Source organism: Carassius auratus, unplaced genomic scaffold, assembly GCF_003368295.1.
Source record: "Carassius auratus strain Wakin unplaced genomic scaffold, ASM336829v1 scaf_tig00214211, whole genome shotgun sequence".
NCBI lineage: Eukaryota > Metazoa > Chordata > Actinopteri > Cypriniformes > Cyprinidae > Carassius > Carassius auratus.
In genome coordinates, this window is record NW_020527560.1 from 34,592 (window position 1) to 50,628 (window position 16,037).

At 40.5% G+C, this 16,037-nt stretch overlaps 2 protein-coding genes across 3 annotated transcripts in view; one reads left to right on the plus strand and one right to left on the minus strand.

Annotated features, from left to right (window-relative positions):
• LOC113091546 (uncharacterized) overlaps positions 1-15,420 on the minus strand; it is a 32,279-nt gene extending 16,859 nt beyond the window's left edge. The window contains exons 1-2 of one of the 2 annotated variants that reach the window (XM_026257126.1): positions 14,479-15,420; positions 11,628-12,445 (exon numbers count right to left, since the gene is read on the minus strand). In XM_026257126.1, coding sequence (XP_026112911.1) covers positions 12,045-12,445; positions 14,479-15,280 — 1,203 coding nt within the window. In that variant the 5' untranslated portion in view covers positions 15,281-15,420 and the 3' untranslated portion in view covers positions 11,628-12,044. Of the gene's footprint in view, positions 1-11,627 lie in introns of both variants that reach the window. The other variant, XM_026257125.1, reaches the window with a different exon arrangement.
• Positions 6,021-8,273, plus strand: LOC113091548 (uncharacterized). The gene is made up of 7 exons (XM_026257129.1): positions 6,021-6,189; positions 7,100-7,170; positions 7,258-7,434; positions 7,525-7,586; positions 7,669-7,755; positions 7,843-7,884; positions 7,953-8,273. Exons 1-7 carry the CDS (start codon positions 6,032-6,034, stop codon positions 8,178-8,180), a joined length of 825 nt encoding a protein of 274 aa, XP_026112914.1. The 5' UTR covers positions 6,021-6,031; the 3' UTR covers positions 8,181-8,273.
• Positions 15,421-16,037: the final 617 nt, after the last annotated feature.

The window sequence follows — 16,037 nt, forward strand, 5'->3', positions numbered from 1 at the left end:
TAAACATTAAACTTTAATTATATTTACTACAGTTATAACAAATGTTTGGTAACGTAAATAAAAACCGTTAGCGCTCCGACTCCGCTAACGTTTGACATTTTTGATTTTTTGAACAAGATAGCAAAGCTGTGCGCATAGGATTGTGGGTGATTTGAGAGTGCAAAGAGCGCGAAGGATACACATATCCATCCTTTCCTGTGTATGGGATATTTTTTGAACGAAGGATTCAGTCCTTGGTTGAAATTCTGAGGATCCTCAACATTGGAACAGTCCTTCGACGGATGTCGATGACGTAGCATCCTCGGAATACTGGCTTCCGAGGATCCTTCCTTGACATTGAGAAACAAATTGAGAAACGAAGAGAGTGCAATGATACAGGGAGCTTGATAGGCAGTAATAGGTGTGGGGAAAGTAGACTCCAGGTGATTGTAATCATGGACCAGCGTATGCGTCTGAAGTATTTCGGTATGTTTGAAATGTTATGTTCATAATGTAGACTTAGGAGATTTTCAAAGTGGCATAGGCTATTGTGTGCAAACTTTTTTATCCTACCACATGCCAAACTAATAACATGGTTGTCAGCATTAAAAGCTACTGTGATTGTGTTAAAATTGCTACTGTGCCAATTTTATTTGGGATGAAAATTACAGTACATTTTCGTCAGCTGTTTTATCTACAGATTGATGCATTTCATACAGATTTCTGCTCATTCAAAATCATACACAGATGAAGTAGCATTCTAAGATTACAATAGTTTGAATGCATTATTGCGAAAGTGATTGAGTGTGAAGGGGCTGTACCTTTTTAAATCATGCTTTAACCCGAAAATATTCAGTGAAAGGAAAAAACTGCTTGAAAACATTCTATTACTTCCTGCTTGCTTAATGCCGTCATTATAATCCTTTGATTTGAGAGATCCATTTTCATCAAACTATAGCTAAATATGTTTAACGTGAATTATTGCTTAATTTGCAGTTATATTACGGGTCATTAGCATGAATTGTACTCGTGATGGAGCAGTGGTATAGCGCTCTTGGTGCAGGTGAAAGCCACGACACTCAGGCTTAAAAAAAAAAAAAAAAAAATCAACTCCTCGCTCCAGTCAAAAACACACAGCTGCACTCCGCGCACTGCTCTTCTCACATACTCTGTAGTGGACTGAGAGCAGATGTGTGACTAATGAGGATAATTACAGGAACACGGGTGAATTGAATGACAATTAAATGTAGCCGCACTGGGTTGTACATAATAATTAACTCAAATGATATATAGGGAATTTGAATAATTAATCAGGAATATGATTAATATATATCTCATATGACAGTTACACTAAATTTTGTTGATTATGAAAAATAGCTCAATTGCATTTATCAATAACTCATTACAGGGCACTGTAATTTACTCATTAATATGTCAATATTCCATTCTTCATATCAATTATTGTGATATCTCTTACTGTAAATTACTGCAAATCAAACAGCAAACGGCCGTAAGATTAACTTATAAATTTTCAATAAAGTTATCACTTCTTATAATTCAAGGAAAAATATTCTCTGGCCATGAAAACATTATCCTATCATTATGATGAATTTAGTTTCTAAAAGTAAAGCTTGTAGCTAGATCAGGCATCTCATTGACTCGTAATGTGAGCGTGTTAGACAAAGGCAATCATGAATATATTGGTCTTTAATAATTGAACTAATAATACATCAAACTACAAATCACACAGAGTAAATCGGTAAACTGGGACTGTAAACTTTGTAAAAGACAGTAAACTTTGTACAAGACATAACTGAATCCAAATAAGGGAGAGAAAGAGAGAGAGAGAGAGAGAGAATGAATGAGAGAGGAGGGAGGTGAGAGAGAGAGAGAGCGTGGTCACAGAATGAGCTCAGTTATGCAAACTCACAGAGAGTAACTCTTGGAAGACAACAACGATTCAAATCATAGACAAACTTTAAGCAGCATTTAAGTTCTCCATAGAATGATACTTGCAGGGTCCAGCGTGTGTGGCATGAGACTGGCGCGCGTGTGAGCTGCGTCCTTGGTTCTTTGTGTGCTGGAGCAGCGTGAGCAGGGTCTTTGTTCTGTCTTCTGGGGGTTGCTGCGGAATCGCGCGGTATTTGAAAGTTCCAGCAAAACAGTGTTTCAGAATTCGTCTTTCTCGTGTGGAGAGGCGAATAGGCGAATAAACTTAGTAAAGAAAAGAAACGAAAACAACGGAAACGAAAACTTCCGAAGGAGCCATGAGAATGGCTGTCCTCTCAGCCGGGACGGCGATAGCGACGAGGATCAAAGCGGGAGAGAAGCAAGGAAAGAAAGGGCTAACCTTCCTGGGTCGGCTCTTATGGCTTGAAATGGTTCACACCTCTGTTCGCGTGAACAACCAATGACCGTCCGCGATCGGAAGCGGGAAAAATTTCCTTTGTCTCTGTGGAAACACCCACCCTAGTAAATTTGGGCTTATCAGATTTCAGCAGTGATATTCTAGCAAGTTCGTAATTCCAGATTAATTTTTCATTAAAGGGGGGGGGGGGGGTGAAATGCTATTTCATGCATACTGAATTTTTTTACACTGTTAAAGAGTTGGATTCCCATGCTAAACATGGACAAAGTTTCAAAAATTAAGTTGTAGATTTGAAGGAGTATTTATGTTCGAAAAATACTCCTTCCGGTTTGTCACAAGTTTCGGAAAGTTTTTTTCGAGTATGGCTCTGTGTGACGTTAGATGGAGCGGAATTTCCTTATATGGGTCCTGAGGCACTTCTGCCGGAAGAGCGCGCGCTCCCGTATAGCAGAGCACTGAGAGCACAACAGACTTCACTGATCAGAGCGAGAGCGTCGCGAAATGTCACAAAAGAAGTGTGTTTTTGGTTGCCAGGGCAAGACAACCCTGCACAGATTACCAAAAGAGAAACAGCATTAAGGGACCAGTGGATGGAGTTTATTTTTACAGAGCATCAACGGAGTTGTGCAAGTGTTTGTGTTTGTTCCCTGCATTTCGAAGATGCTTGTTTTACAAACAAGGCCCAGTTTGACGACGGATTTGCACATTGTTTATTTCTTAAGGATAACGCAGTCCCAACAAAAAAGGGTCACGATCGTGTGTTGGAACTGCATGCGGTGAGTAAAACTGCTTCAAATATCTCTGTGTTGTTAACTTAGCTATCGGCGTGTAAGCACATCAAGTAAACAACATGCGATGTTGTCATCAAACTGCACTTTCCACATGTACAGCTTAAAAAAAATAAATAAATAAAAAAAGACGACATAAAGTGGAACTTAGTCATTTTCCAAAACCGCTAAGCAAATATATACAGTTTCAGTACATACCACATAGGGCTGTGCAAAAAAATCGAATGCGATTTTCATGCACCTCTCATCAGTAAAGACGTTCCTGTAATTGGAAGCATATTTCCAGCATGTGCGTTCAGATCAGGGTTGCCAGGTTTTCACAACAAATCCTGCCCAGTTGGTTCTTAAAACTAGTCCAAAACTAGCCCAGTCGCGTTTCCGGGAGGTTTCCCGATAAAAATTGCTTCCCGGGGTTAAAATATACATTTTTGGGAAGGGTTTCCCTGGTAAAATTAGCATTTTAGGAGCTAAATATCACGTTATTGGTATTGGGATTGCTTCAATCCGCGGACATGAAAAACAACCGCAGACTTGGCAACACTGGTTCAGGTGGAGCGGCAGTAACTGCACAGAGCCTTAGTCTACCGACAACTAACACAAAAACGCTTTCAAAATCGACAAATAATCGCCTGTGATTTTAACATCGATTTTGTGTAGATTGTCAGTGAATTACGGCTCGGTGTAGTAAATGTAAATGCCAACCAGTGTTGCCAAGACTGTGGTGGTTGTTTTTCATGTCCACGGGTCACAGCGACCCCAATACAAATAACGTGCTATTTAGCCCCTAAAACGCGAATTTTACCAAGGCAACCCTGCTAAAAAACGTATATTTTAACCCCGGGAAGCAATGTTTTTACCGGGGAACCTTCTGGAAGCGGGATTGGGCTAGTTTTAAGAAGCAACTGGACAGGATTTGTTGTGAAAACCTGGCAACCCTGATCTGAACACACTTGCTGGAGATACTTCTAATTACAGGAGCATCTTTACTGATGAGATGTACATGAAAAATCGCATTCGATTTTTCACACAGCCCTAATACCACATAGAGACGTCGTTGCTGATGATGCTCTTGTTAAATTTCAGCCTCTGGATCTGGTTCTGGATCATAAATATACGCTGAATCTGACTGTTAGCCTTGGTTTTGGATGTTTTTTTCCTCACAATGTCACAGCTTCCAAACGCTCCACCCACACATCACGCCTCCAGGCACTCGTGTTTTTCCGGGAAAAATCGGTACAGACTATCTTTCTCTTATGAATATAATAAAACTAAAGACTTTTTGGAGTTATGAAGGATGCAGTACTACTCTATAGGTACTCAAGATTAACAGGATATTGAGTGAAAACGAGCATTTCACCCCCCCTTTAAAATTCCAAACCTGGAACAACTTAAGGGTGAGTAAATGATTACAGAAATTTCATTTTTGGCTGAACTGTAATTTATGTAACAGTATTAGCTTGCATACTCTAATATACTTAACGTATTGAGAGTAAATCTGTTGGGTAGTTTAATCTACAACAATGCATCATGTTGTAAAAGACCATATTTAGGGGCCAAGCACCGAAGGTGCGTGGGCACCTATTGTATCCGTTAGGTTTCTTCTTATTATTATTAGGGGCCAAGCACCGAAGGTGCGTAGGCACCTATTGTAATCGTTGGCATTATTAGGGGCCAAGCGCCGAAGGTGCGACTCACCTATTGTTTCCGTTGGCGTTATTATTAGGGGCCAAGCACCGAAGGTGCGTAGGACCATATTGTGTTTGTTCCCATTCTTATTATTATTCTTCCTTCTTCCGACTGGGAGTCTATGAAAGTTTTAATGGTTTGACATTCTGATAGAGGACAGTGCCAACATTAAGTACACAAATTTTGGTGTGTCTAAGACATTCCCTCTAGCGCCACCAACTGTCCAAAATTTAACTTTAATTTTGTTAATAACTTTTTAACCGTAAGGCCTATCAACAAAATTTCCTCTGATTTCTGAGCTCATGCCGATTCGATTGCACCCTATCAAGTCATTTTCCGTCATAGAAATATGGCCGCCATTTAGAATTTTTTGCAAAACCTACTTTTTCGAACTCGTCCTAGACGGTTTGTCCGATTCACACGAAAATTGAACCAGATAATTTTCAGACAGTGCTGACCAAAAGTTATGGAATTCAAATTGATTCGTCAAATCGTTTTCGATAAACGCTCGAATAAATTTTAAATAGCGCTTGCAAAAACAGTCGTAAGGCTGTATCTCTGCAATGATTTATCCTATTCAGACCAAACTTGGAACATGACATAACAAGCATGACCTGAGGCGACATGCTGCGTTTCGGCGCAGCGCCACCTACTGGTCCGGAGATATGAAAAATTGCTATTTTTGCTTTTAACTTCTGAACAGTTTGTCCAAAAATAAAAAAAATTGGTCATGTTAGATTCAGGGCAACATACCATATCGGCCATTTTGACTGTCGGCCATTTTGAATTTTGTGCAAAAATGCTGTATTTTAAGAACGCATCAACGGATTGTTACGAAACTTGGTATGGGTCATCAATACAATGTCCTGAAGGAGCGTGTGAAGTTTTGAAACAGCGCCACCTAGTGGTGAATAGTTTTTTTCAAATGCTTATAAAGTTGGGTGTGGTCGACTTATTTTCACTAGACTCATTTAATTAGACTCCTGGGGCCTGTTGCACAAAAGTAGAATTAAGACATCCAGGATAAACGACTCAGCTGAGCTCAATAAAGCCAAAACATGTGCGTCCAGGCTTAATTGGTTGCACAAAGACCAAGCCAGGATGAGCAGACACGGATTCATTAAGCCAAGTGAAACCAATCCTGGATAGGTGCGCGCTCACGGCTCACTCAAATAGACCCCGCCACAGATCTCAGATTAACTGATTTACCATGGCAACTAGAGCCGCGTACTTTTCCCCGTCGGAAGCACAAATCCTCATGGAGGCATACGAGGAGGTAAAAGATATAATTAAGAAGAAAGGCAACACCGCCACAGTGATAAAGCAAAGAGAAAAAGCGTGGCAAAGTATTGCAGACCGCCTGAATGCGTAAGTAGTGCACAATTACACACTCACCGCTCCGCTGAAACATCACAATTACAAATCAAATATTTAATTCACATCTCCAAAAACGCAGTTGTACTGTAATTATGAAACGGTTAAATTTTTTATTGAAATGCACTGCATATATGAGTGAAATTGTGTAACGTAACTCCATCACACTGTATAAAGCTATGATATATTATTATTAAAGCCTTACATTATTATTTTACATTACTACGCTCAGTACGGTTTAATCTTAGCCGTTGTACTCTGCTTATTATGTTGTCCACCGGTTTTTTTTGTGTTTCCCCTACTTTTATTAATGTAAAGCAGCTTTGACAGAATGAAACAATTGTGAAAAGTGCTATATAAATAAAATTTTCTTGAATACATAGATGAGCTATAATAATAATCACTTTAATTTATATAGCGCCTTTCAAAGGACCAAAGGTCGGTTGCTCACTGCACTGCAAAAATGTCTTTCTTACTTAGTATTTTTGTCTTGTTTTCAGTCAAAAAAAAATATCTAAAAAAAATCTTAAATATTTTCTAGAGCAAAATAACCTAGGAAAATAAGCAAAAAACTCTGCCAGTGAAACAAGACAACTTTTCTAAAAGTAAGTGTTTATGGAAAAAGTAAACTTATTTCAAGAGAATTTTTCTTATTATATTGACAGATATTTAAATTTTTTGCTTGTTTTAAGTACACATTTACTTGAAGTTTATATTTTTGGTCTAAACCTATACTTATTTTGCTAGGTCATTTAGAAAATCAAGAAAATACATCTTTAGTGTTTTTTTTTTTAAATATATTTTTACTGAAAACAATACAAAATTCCAAGTCATTTTTGTCAGTGTGACTCCATTAAATGTTCTTGTGATAAAGAATGTGTGTGTGTGTGAACATGTGATGTAGATTAAACATGAACGGGCCAAAACGGACATGGCAGCAGGTCAAAATCAAATACAAGAACATTCTGCAGAATGGTATGGTCCCTGACTAATGTTTAACAAAGCACAAGCATATATTGTACCCAGAAGGTGCCTGCTCACACATTGTCTGTACTGTTTTAGCAGTGAAAAAGAATACCCACAGACAAGGCACGGGTGGTGGGTCACCAAAGGCTGACCTTACCCCAGCAGAGGACATGGCCTTGGAGCTAAATAAAGGCAGGCCCGTCTTAGAGGGGATCCCTGGGGGGAAAGAGACGAGCATAGGTTCCTCCCAAGATGCCACCCGCTTCATTCAAGGTATGTCCTTCCATCTCTACATGGAATACAACCACATTCATATTGAATCAATTTGGACTGTCTGACTTTGGTTTACCTATTGCCTTGCAGTGTCTGGCAGCACTGTGTTCCTGTTAGAGCCACCAGCACAAGCACCAGACGATGCTGATCCAGTGAGTACTCCATCAAAGGCATACTGTAGGCCTGGCATGTCTTGTCTACTAGCTTCAATATGAATCCGATTAAATGTGATAGGGTGAAAGTCCCAGTGCAGCAGCAACAGCACATGATGGAGATGATGATGAGGAGGAGACCATCTCTCTGGATTCCAGAAGGCATGAGGTATCATGTTAAGACTGTGAAAGTACTATTTACTCTACAATGGTGAGGAGTCCTCATCAAAATCAAAAAATCTAATTTCTTTTACAGGACCCAGATGCTATACAGTGGGAAAACCAGCCTGGCAACATAGTGCGTATTAATAAAAGGACACCACATCCTGCCAAATTCCAGCTGCACTAATTGTATTGTGTTCACAGAGCTCACAAGCTATCAGAAAGTTGTATGGCAACCACCTCCGGCGCCAAATAGAACTGGCAGACATAGACATTCAGTACAAGAAGAAAAAGATAGAAAATCTTGCACTGGAGTCCGAAATAAAAAAGAGGACAATTAGGAAACTGGACCTTGAAATAAAAAAACTTGAGAGGGAGGTGAGATATGCCTTCAATGTACACTGTATGCTAACTGTAACACAAATGTATTAATCATTATTTTTCTTTCCTCCCCCAGCTCCAAGAAGATGACACAGCTCAAAATAAAAATTAGGTATATTCTCGTAAAGTCAAGTGAGCCATGACATATGAGCTGTTATTGTGAGCACACAGGACGGTGGCATCTTTCTAAGGTATTTTTTTATTTTCACAGCACTCATTACAACCAAGTCAGTGTTATAAGGCACCGGCCTCTTTTGCCCACCCCCCCAGCACCAGGTGTGGCCACTAGCCTATATGAAGGCCCAAAATTGTGTGTTCCTTTCTGCTCTGACAATGGCATGCCCATTCTTGCGAGATGTGGTGGATGAAGAAGCACTTGTGCTGAGGAGAGCCTTCAGGCGAGAAAGGGTCTTCAGGGACCGGTTGGACCCACTGGCCTTCCCTGATGACCATCTATATGAAAGATACAGGTTTTCTGCAGATGGCATCAGGTATCTATGCAGACTACTGGGTCCCAGGATTAAGCACCGCACTGCAAGGAGCCATGCACTGAGTGTGGAGCAAATGGTTTGTGTGGCCTTGCGCTTTTTTGCTAGTGGAGCCTTTCCTGTACTCAGTGGGGGATGCAGAACAGCTGAACAAGGCCACAATTTGCCGCACAATAAGGAGTGTGTGTCTGGCTATCAAAGCATTAGCAGATGTCTTCATCTCCTTCCCTGGCCACAGAAGACTCTGTGACATGAAAGAGGAGTTCTACAGGATTGCAGGTAAGAGGATCTACAAATTACAGGACAACCGTTAACACATAGTAGGATACTCATTACTTTGTGTGACAGGTTTCCCCAATGTCATTGGTGCAGTGGACTGCACACACATAAGGATAAAAGCCCCCTCAGGTGCCCATGAGGCCGATTTTGTGAATCGGAAATCCTTTCACAGCATTAATGTTCAGGTGAACATAACTTTTTGATATTGTCCATTGACGAACACTCTGCATTGCCAATGATGTGCATTGATTGGTGTAATATTCCTCATCTTATGATTTCAGATGGTCTGCAATGCTGACTGTGTGATCAGCAATGTTGTGGCAAAATGGCCTGGCTCAGTCCATGACTCCAAAATCTTTCGGGCCTCTGAAATCTATCAGTGCCTATCACAAGGTAAGCCACACAACCCCTATTTCTAACCATCATGGCTGTGTCAAGAATATCACTGTGTTTATGAGGTAGTAATGATGAGATTTTGTGTTGAAGGGTTAATTCTCTGGTGTGTTGCTGGGAGACAGGGGGTATGGCTGCCAGCCTTTTCTCCTGACACCTTTCATAGACCCCCAGGAAGCACAGCAGGCCTACAACCAGGGTTCTAAATTAACACCCGCCAACCCGCCATATGCGGGTTAAAATTCATTTTGGCGGGTGTTAATTAAAACTTACTAGCCAGTTTGGCTGGTGATGCATGACATGAGGCTCTGTTCTCGGTCATTTATCCCCCTGGCAGCACTTCCTACATTTCCCATGAACACTGTGCTGTAATGCTACGTGATGACGTTTCATATGCTCATTGTCTGCACGCAGTTTGCAGTGAAACCAGCGCGAAAAAACATGGAAACGAATAGCGTCCATCAGAAAACACAAGGAAAAAGAACGAATGGAGCCAGAGCAGGGAACATAGACTGAAAGAGGAGGGAGTTAGCTATTAAAGAAAAAAATTAAGATTAAACTAAATGTGGCGGTGGTTGGGACAGATTTCTGGGGGCAAAAAGAGGAACGAGGCAGGGGATGAGGATATTATGGAGAGCCCTGCACGTCACCTGTAGGTGAAAAAAAATCAATCCGTGATGACGGTTTTACAATCCGTCCCCTCAGTTTATAAACCGTACTCACAAATTCATAAACTGTTCCCTCGGTTTAACAAATTGTACCCACGGATTAACAAACCGTGCCCACGAATTCCCAATCCGTGCGCTCAGATTTTGTAAATCCGTTCCCTCGGATTTGTATTTGTAAACTGACACGCATTTGTAGCTCCGCCCCCACCGGCAGATTCATTTCTGTTTATTAAACATTATTTTTCATAGTATCCAATGAGTCCACGATCAGCATTCACAAATAGTCTTCTTTTTAGCGTTTATTTTAATAGTGATTATTACATTAATCACCAATAGGATAAGACACAGCCGCCTGTATTGTATGAAAAAAAAAAAAAAAACGCTAAAAAGAAAAAGAAAATAAGAGTAAAAAGCAATACAAAACAAATAATATGCCGGTTATGTTTTCATTCCTTTACTCTCTAACTGAATGCAATGTTATTTTCGGCCTCATTATTTATTAATAACATTAACAGTGAAACATGCATCTTACTCCGGCAGGTGGGGTGGATGGAGCTTAGTATAATAAAATCAGAAAAATAAGTCTTCATGCATGTTAAGAAAGAATTGTAGACAAACATTTACAAAACTCTCAAAGTTTATTTAAAAATAAAGCAATTCATGAATTATTTTCTTGTACTCATTTATTTAGCCTACAAATCAAAATGATAAAAATTACTTATATATTATTATATATTATTATACAGGTTATGCATAAGAATCTTTTATCCCAGACAATTTACAACAGAGGAAAAAATTACTCCAGAGTTAGTCACAATGCCAGGTTTATTGTACAATAATAATCAGTTGCTATTATAAGATTATTCCTTTATTATTATTAAACCTATTCCACATAATAATAGTCAATAAAACTGTATGTTAACAGGAGCTTGCTGCATGAATCCGTGAGTACGGTTTACAGATCAGTGGGAACGGATTGCGAAAGCGTGCGCATGGATTATGAATTTGTGGGTACGGATTCAAAAACCGAGGGTACGGTTTACAAAATCTGTGCTCACGGATTGGAAATTCGTAGGCACGATTTGTTAAACCGAGGGAACGGTTTATAAACTGAGGGGATGGATTGCAAAACCGTCGCCACGGATTGATTTTTTTTCTCCTACAGGTGACGTGCGTGGCTCCGTAGGATATCGACAGAGAAACAAAGAAAATAAAATGTAATGCCAAATGGCTGACGGGTCATGACTCATGAATGGCTTGTGTTTGATCACAAGAATGTCGTAATGCTTTGTCAGGATTGCTGCATGTAAGTTACGCAAAAGAAAAAAAACAAAACAAGCAATTTCGTGATGGGAACTAATCATTTTAAATTTGAGTCAGTGTATATTTTGTTGTATGCATTGTACTTTTTTATGTGTTTTTCATGCCAACAATGTTAATGAAATGATCAAATTCATTCAGTGGCACTCATCATTTGTTATTTTTACCGGGAAAAAAAATGGCTAGTGGAAATTATGATTGGCTGGTAACTTTAGAAAGTTACCAGCCACATTGGCTGGTGATCAAAAAAGTTAATTTAGAACCCTGGTAACACTACTAATTTTGGAGGTCGCGTGTGGTTGTCTATGCTTGTACAGACTCATTCACTCACATACTTGCAACTCACTTACCCATATCTTTGGTCTTTGGTCTCCGTGTTGATGATTATAAGTTTGGTGGTCTCAGCATTCAGTAGTCTGGTGGTGTCAAGACCCCTCAGCCCAGCGCTCGGAGGTACAATGCTCTCAGCTCTGGCTGTCAGAGAGATATTTCCGCTGAGCTCAGCTCCGACTCGGGACGGCCGCTCAAGTTCCGCCCCTGAAGTGTGGGAACTTGACTTCCTTTAAGCTCACGTAAATAGTCCACACGTGTAGAGGATCTGCTAAATCAGAACAATGGTAAATCACGCTTTACCTGCCCCTAGAGGGCAGGCAAATACATAAATATACATGCATGTAACACCTTCATCCCCCAAAAGTGAACTGTCACCACAAGAAAGTGCATCTACTAAAAGACACCTTTCTCAAAAACATACGTTACCCACAGGCCTATCCAATCCGGGATAGGGCGTCAGCGACCACGTTGTCCCGACCTCTGACATGTTTAATGTCAAGGTCGTATGGCTGCAAGTATAAACTCCAGCGCATAAGACGCTGATTAAAATTGCGCATGGAGTTCAAAAAGATAAGCGGATTATGATCACAATACACAAGGATCGAATAACAGCTGGACAAATACACCTCGAAATGTTGAATCGCAAGAACTAATGCTAATGCCTCCTTTTCAATAGTAGAATACTTTAACTGTGCAGTATTAAACTTTTTAGAAAAGTAACACACTGGGTGTTCCACATCATCAGCACCCATCTGCTGGAGGACAGCTCCCGCCCCAACATCGCTAGCATCCACCACGATACTGAACTGTTGTGAATGGTCAGGTGCGGCCAACACTGGGGATGAAATCAACAGAGATTTAACATTTTCAAACGCACACTGGCACACATCAGACCACTCAAACCGAACTTTAGGACTCAGCAAGTTGGTAAGAGGAGAAACCACAGTTGCAAAGTTTCTGCAAAAAGAAACGATAGTAACCCACCATTCCTAAAAAACGTCTCAATTGCTTACGATCCGTTGGAGATGGAAAGTCACAAATGGCCGCAACCTTTACAGCCACTGGCCGTACTTGACCCCTGCCAATAACTTTTCCTAAGTACACAATGGTGGCCTTACCAAATTCACATTTACTCAGATTAACAGTGAGCTTAGCGTCAGCCAACCGCTGAAAAACTTGGCGAAGTAACGCAACATGTTCAGCCCACGAGGAGCTGTACAGAACCAAGTCATCCAAGTAAGCTTCACAACCACCTACACCAGCCAAAACAGTGTTGACAAGCCGCTGAAAGGTACTTGGTGCATTTTTCATCCCGAAAGCCATAACCTTATAATTAAGGAAAGCATCAGGAGTGACAAATGCTGAGATCTCCTTAGCACGTTCTGTCAGAGGCACCTGCCAGTATCCCTTCAACAGGTCAAGTTTCGAAACATAAACAGCAGAGCCTACGCGATCGACGCAGTATCACTCTTGGTAACCCAAAAACTGAGAAAAACTTAATGAGTGCCTTAGTGATGGCTCTAGCGGTGATGGAACGCAAAGGTACCGCCTCAGGGAAACGCGTAGTCACGCACATAATAGTTAGTAGGTACTTGTACCCAGACTTTGAACGTGGAAAAGGTCCAACACAGTCAACTATTACGTGCTCGAATGGCTCCGAAACCATGGGAATTGGACAAAGTGGTGCAGGCTGAATAACTTGGTTGGGCTTTCCCACCATTTGACACACATGACAAGTCTGACAAAAACGTGAAACATCTCTTTTTAAACCGGGCCAATAAAAATTTCGCAGAATCCGGTCATACGTTTTCGCGACACCTAAATGACCAGCCAAACCGTTATGTGCAACGCTTAAAATCATATCACGATAAACTACTGGAACTACAATTTGCCTGACTGCATTCCAGTCATCAGAAGATTTGGAAGACACCCATTTTCTCATCAAGATCTCATTTTTGAGGAAATATGCCTGGGACGCCGGCACACTCTCAGTCTCAGGCACTGGTTGAACCAATTCAAATAATGGGGCAAGAGTTGCGTCGAACCTTTGGGCAGCATTTAATTTATCTGGACACAGAGACAAATCAACATGATCTTTACGAGTAGACTTTTCGGCAATCACGGGAGTCAGATATGCTTTTTCCTGTGGAGAAACGGAAAGCAGTTTCGTTACATCAGGATTTGCAATGAACGTGTCGCATAAATCCACTTCATCCGAAATGAAACGATCAGCGGATTTGGCCATAGAGCGAGTAACTGCGCACGCGGTAAAAACATCAGGATACTTAAGTCCACAATCATCAGCGTTAGCAACAAGCGGTACAGAGACAACCTCAGGTGATACATCAGCACAACTCCACACACTACTTCCAGCTAAATCATTTCCTAAAATGAATGTTACTTCAGGAACTGGAAGAGATGAACGAACACCCACTACCACATCACCCGACACCAATTCTGATTGCAAATGAATTCTGTGTAACGGAACCTCCATAACTCCCATTTCAATACCTCGGACTAAAGCAACACTACCCGTGGTAGTCTCCTGTGACAACGGTAAAACCCCCTCCAGAATAAACGAAAGACTAGCCCCCGTATCCCGAAGAATACGAACAGGTACAGGCTTACACAAACTGGGAATAAACACAGTTCCACAATGCAGGAAAGGTCCATAACCAGTTTTGATGAGATGGGCATCACAATCAGACTCAGGCGTAATGCAGTCAAATTTCGAACTGGAATCAACAGAGATCAAACCAACAGTTTTTGTATGAGACTTCTTTTTAAGAACAGGGCAGTTTGCGATTAAATGACCAGAGGCCTTACAATAAAAGCAAACCCTATCACCAGTCGAAACAGTAGGCTTACCATTAAACGATTTGCGAGGCAACACAACAGGTGGATCAACAGGAATATTATCTCGTGATTTTTGAACATCCTTGAAAGTGACTTTATGTGTTAAAACGAAGTCATCGGCCAGAGTAGCAGCTTTGTAGAGCGTGTCTACTTTTTGTTCGTTTACATAAGTAGCAAGGGCGACAGGTACACAACTCTTAAATTCCTCTATAAGGATTAACTGTCTAACCTGCTCTCTACTCTCGGCTTTTTGAGACGCGCACCAACGATCAAACAAAATTTCCTTTTCACGCGCAAACTCAACATAAGTCTGATTCGAAAGTTTCGTGTATTGTCTAAATCGCTGTCTATATGCTTCCGGGACTAACTCGTAGGCTTTTAATATAGCAGCCTTAACAATCGTATAATCAGCAGAATCTTCAATGGACAACGAAGCATAAACCTCCTGCGCCTTACCGGTAATCACGCATTGCAAAAGCAAAGACCAAACATTTTCAGGCCACTTTAATGAAGCTGCAACCCTCTCGAAATGACAAAAATACTTCTCAACGTCCTTCTCACAAAAAGGAGGGACCATCCTCCGATTTCGGCCGACATCAAAATCAGAGGCAGCGTGAGCAGCCTTAGAGCTCATCTCTAACTCCATTCGTTTCAAAGCAAACTGATGATCAAGTTCACGCTTTCGCAGCTCTAATTTGGCATTCTCTAACTCCAATTCTTTTTCTTTAACTGCCAACTCTCTCAATCGAATAGCATTCTCACTTACCGAAACATCAGCCACTTCCTCCACAACACTAACGTTTTCTAATGGCATTTGTAAAACGCCTAACTCCACCAGACAGCCTTTAAGGACGTTTCGCAAAGTTTCCTTCAAAGTCTTATACCTAGGAGCGATTTCGACTTTATAAGACTCTGCAATTTGCAGTAACTGCTCTTTTGTGTATTGTGATCATAATCCGCTTATCTTTTTGAACTCCATGCGCAATTTTAATCAGCGTCTTATGCGCTGGAGTTTATACTTGCAGCTTTCCATCTTGTAGAGTCACTGTGACTTCAGTTTCGAAAGGAGCTGATGGTTTACCTGCTTTGTTTGGTCCTTATTCAATAAAGGAACATAATGTTACACATTGTGTTTTTATATTCATATGGAATGTGTATTTGTTTATATCACAGAGTACTAGGGCCCCACTGAGGAAAAAGGATAAAGTCATAAATTGATGAGGCTGGTTCTTTCTGCAGAAAAGCAACATATTCTTTTTACAGTTTTGATAGTTATGACAATGTGATACTTCATATTCTGACACATCAGCATGTCTTTGTTTATGAAACCATACTGAAGTACAATTTCACCAAATGCCCCACATCTGTCATTTTAACAACTGTCCTCCTTTAAAACAACTGGTTACAATATTATGACTTGTCTTTTTTTTCCCTCTGTGGCCCTAATATTCTATCATTTTATATATAGCCTTATAGTCTATGAGAAACTGTAAATTATCTAATGATAGCAACATCATCTAAAAATCATTATTTATCCAAAATGATTGAAATTAATGATCACAAACGTTTAA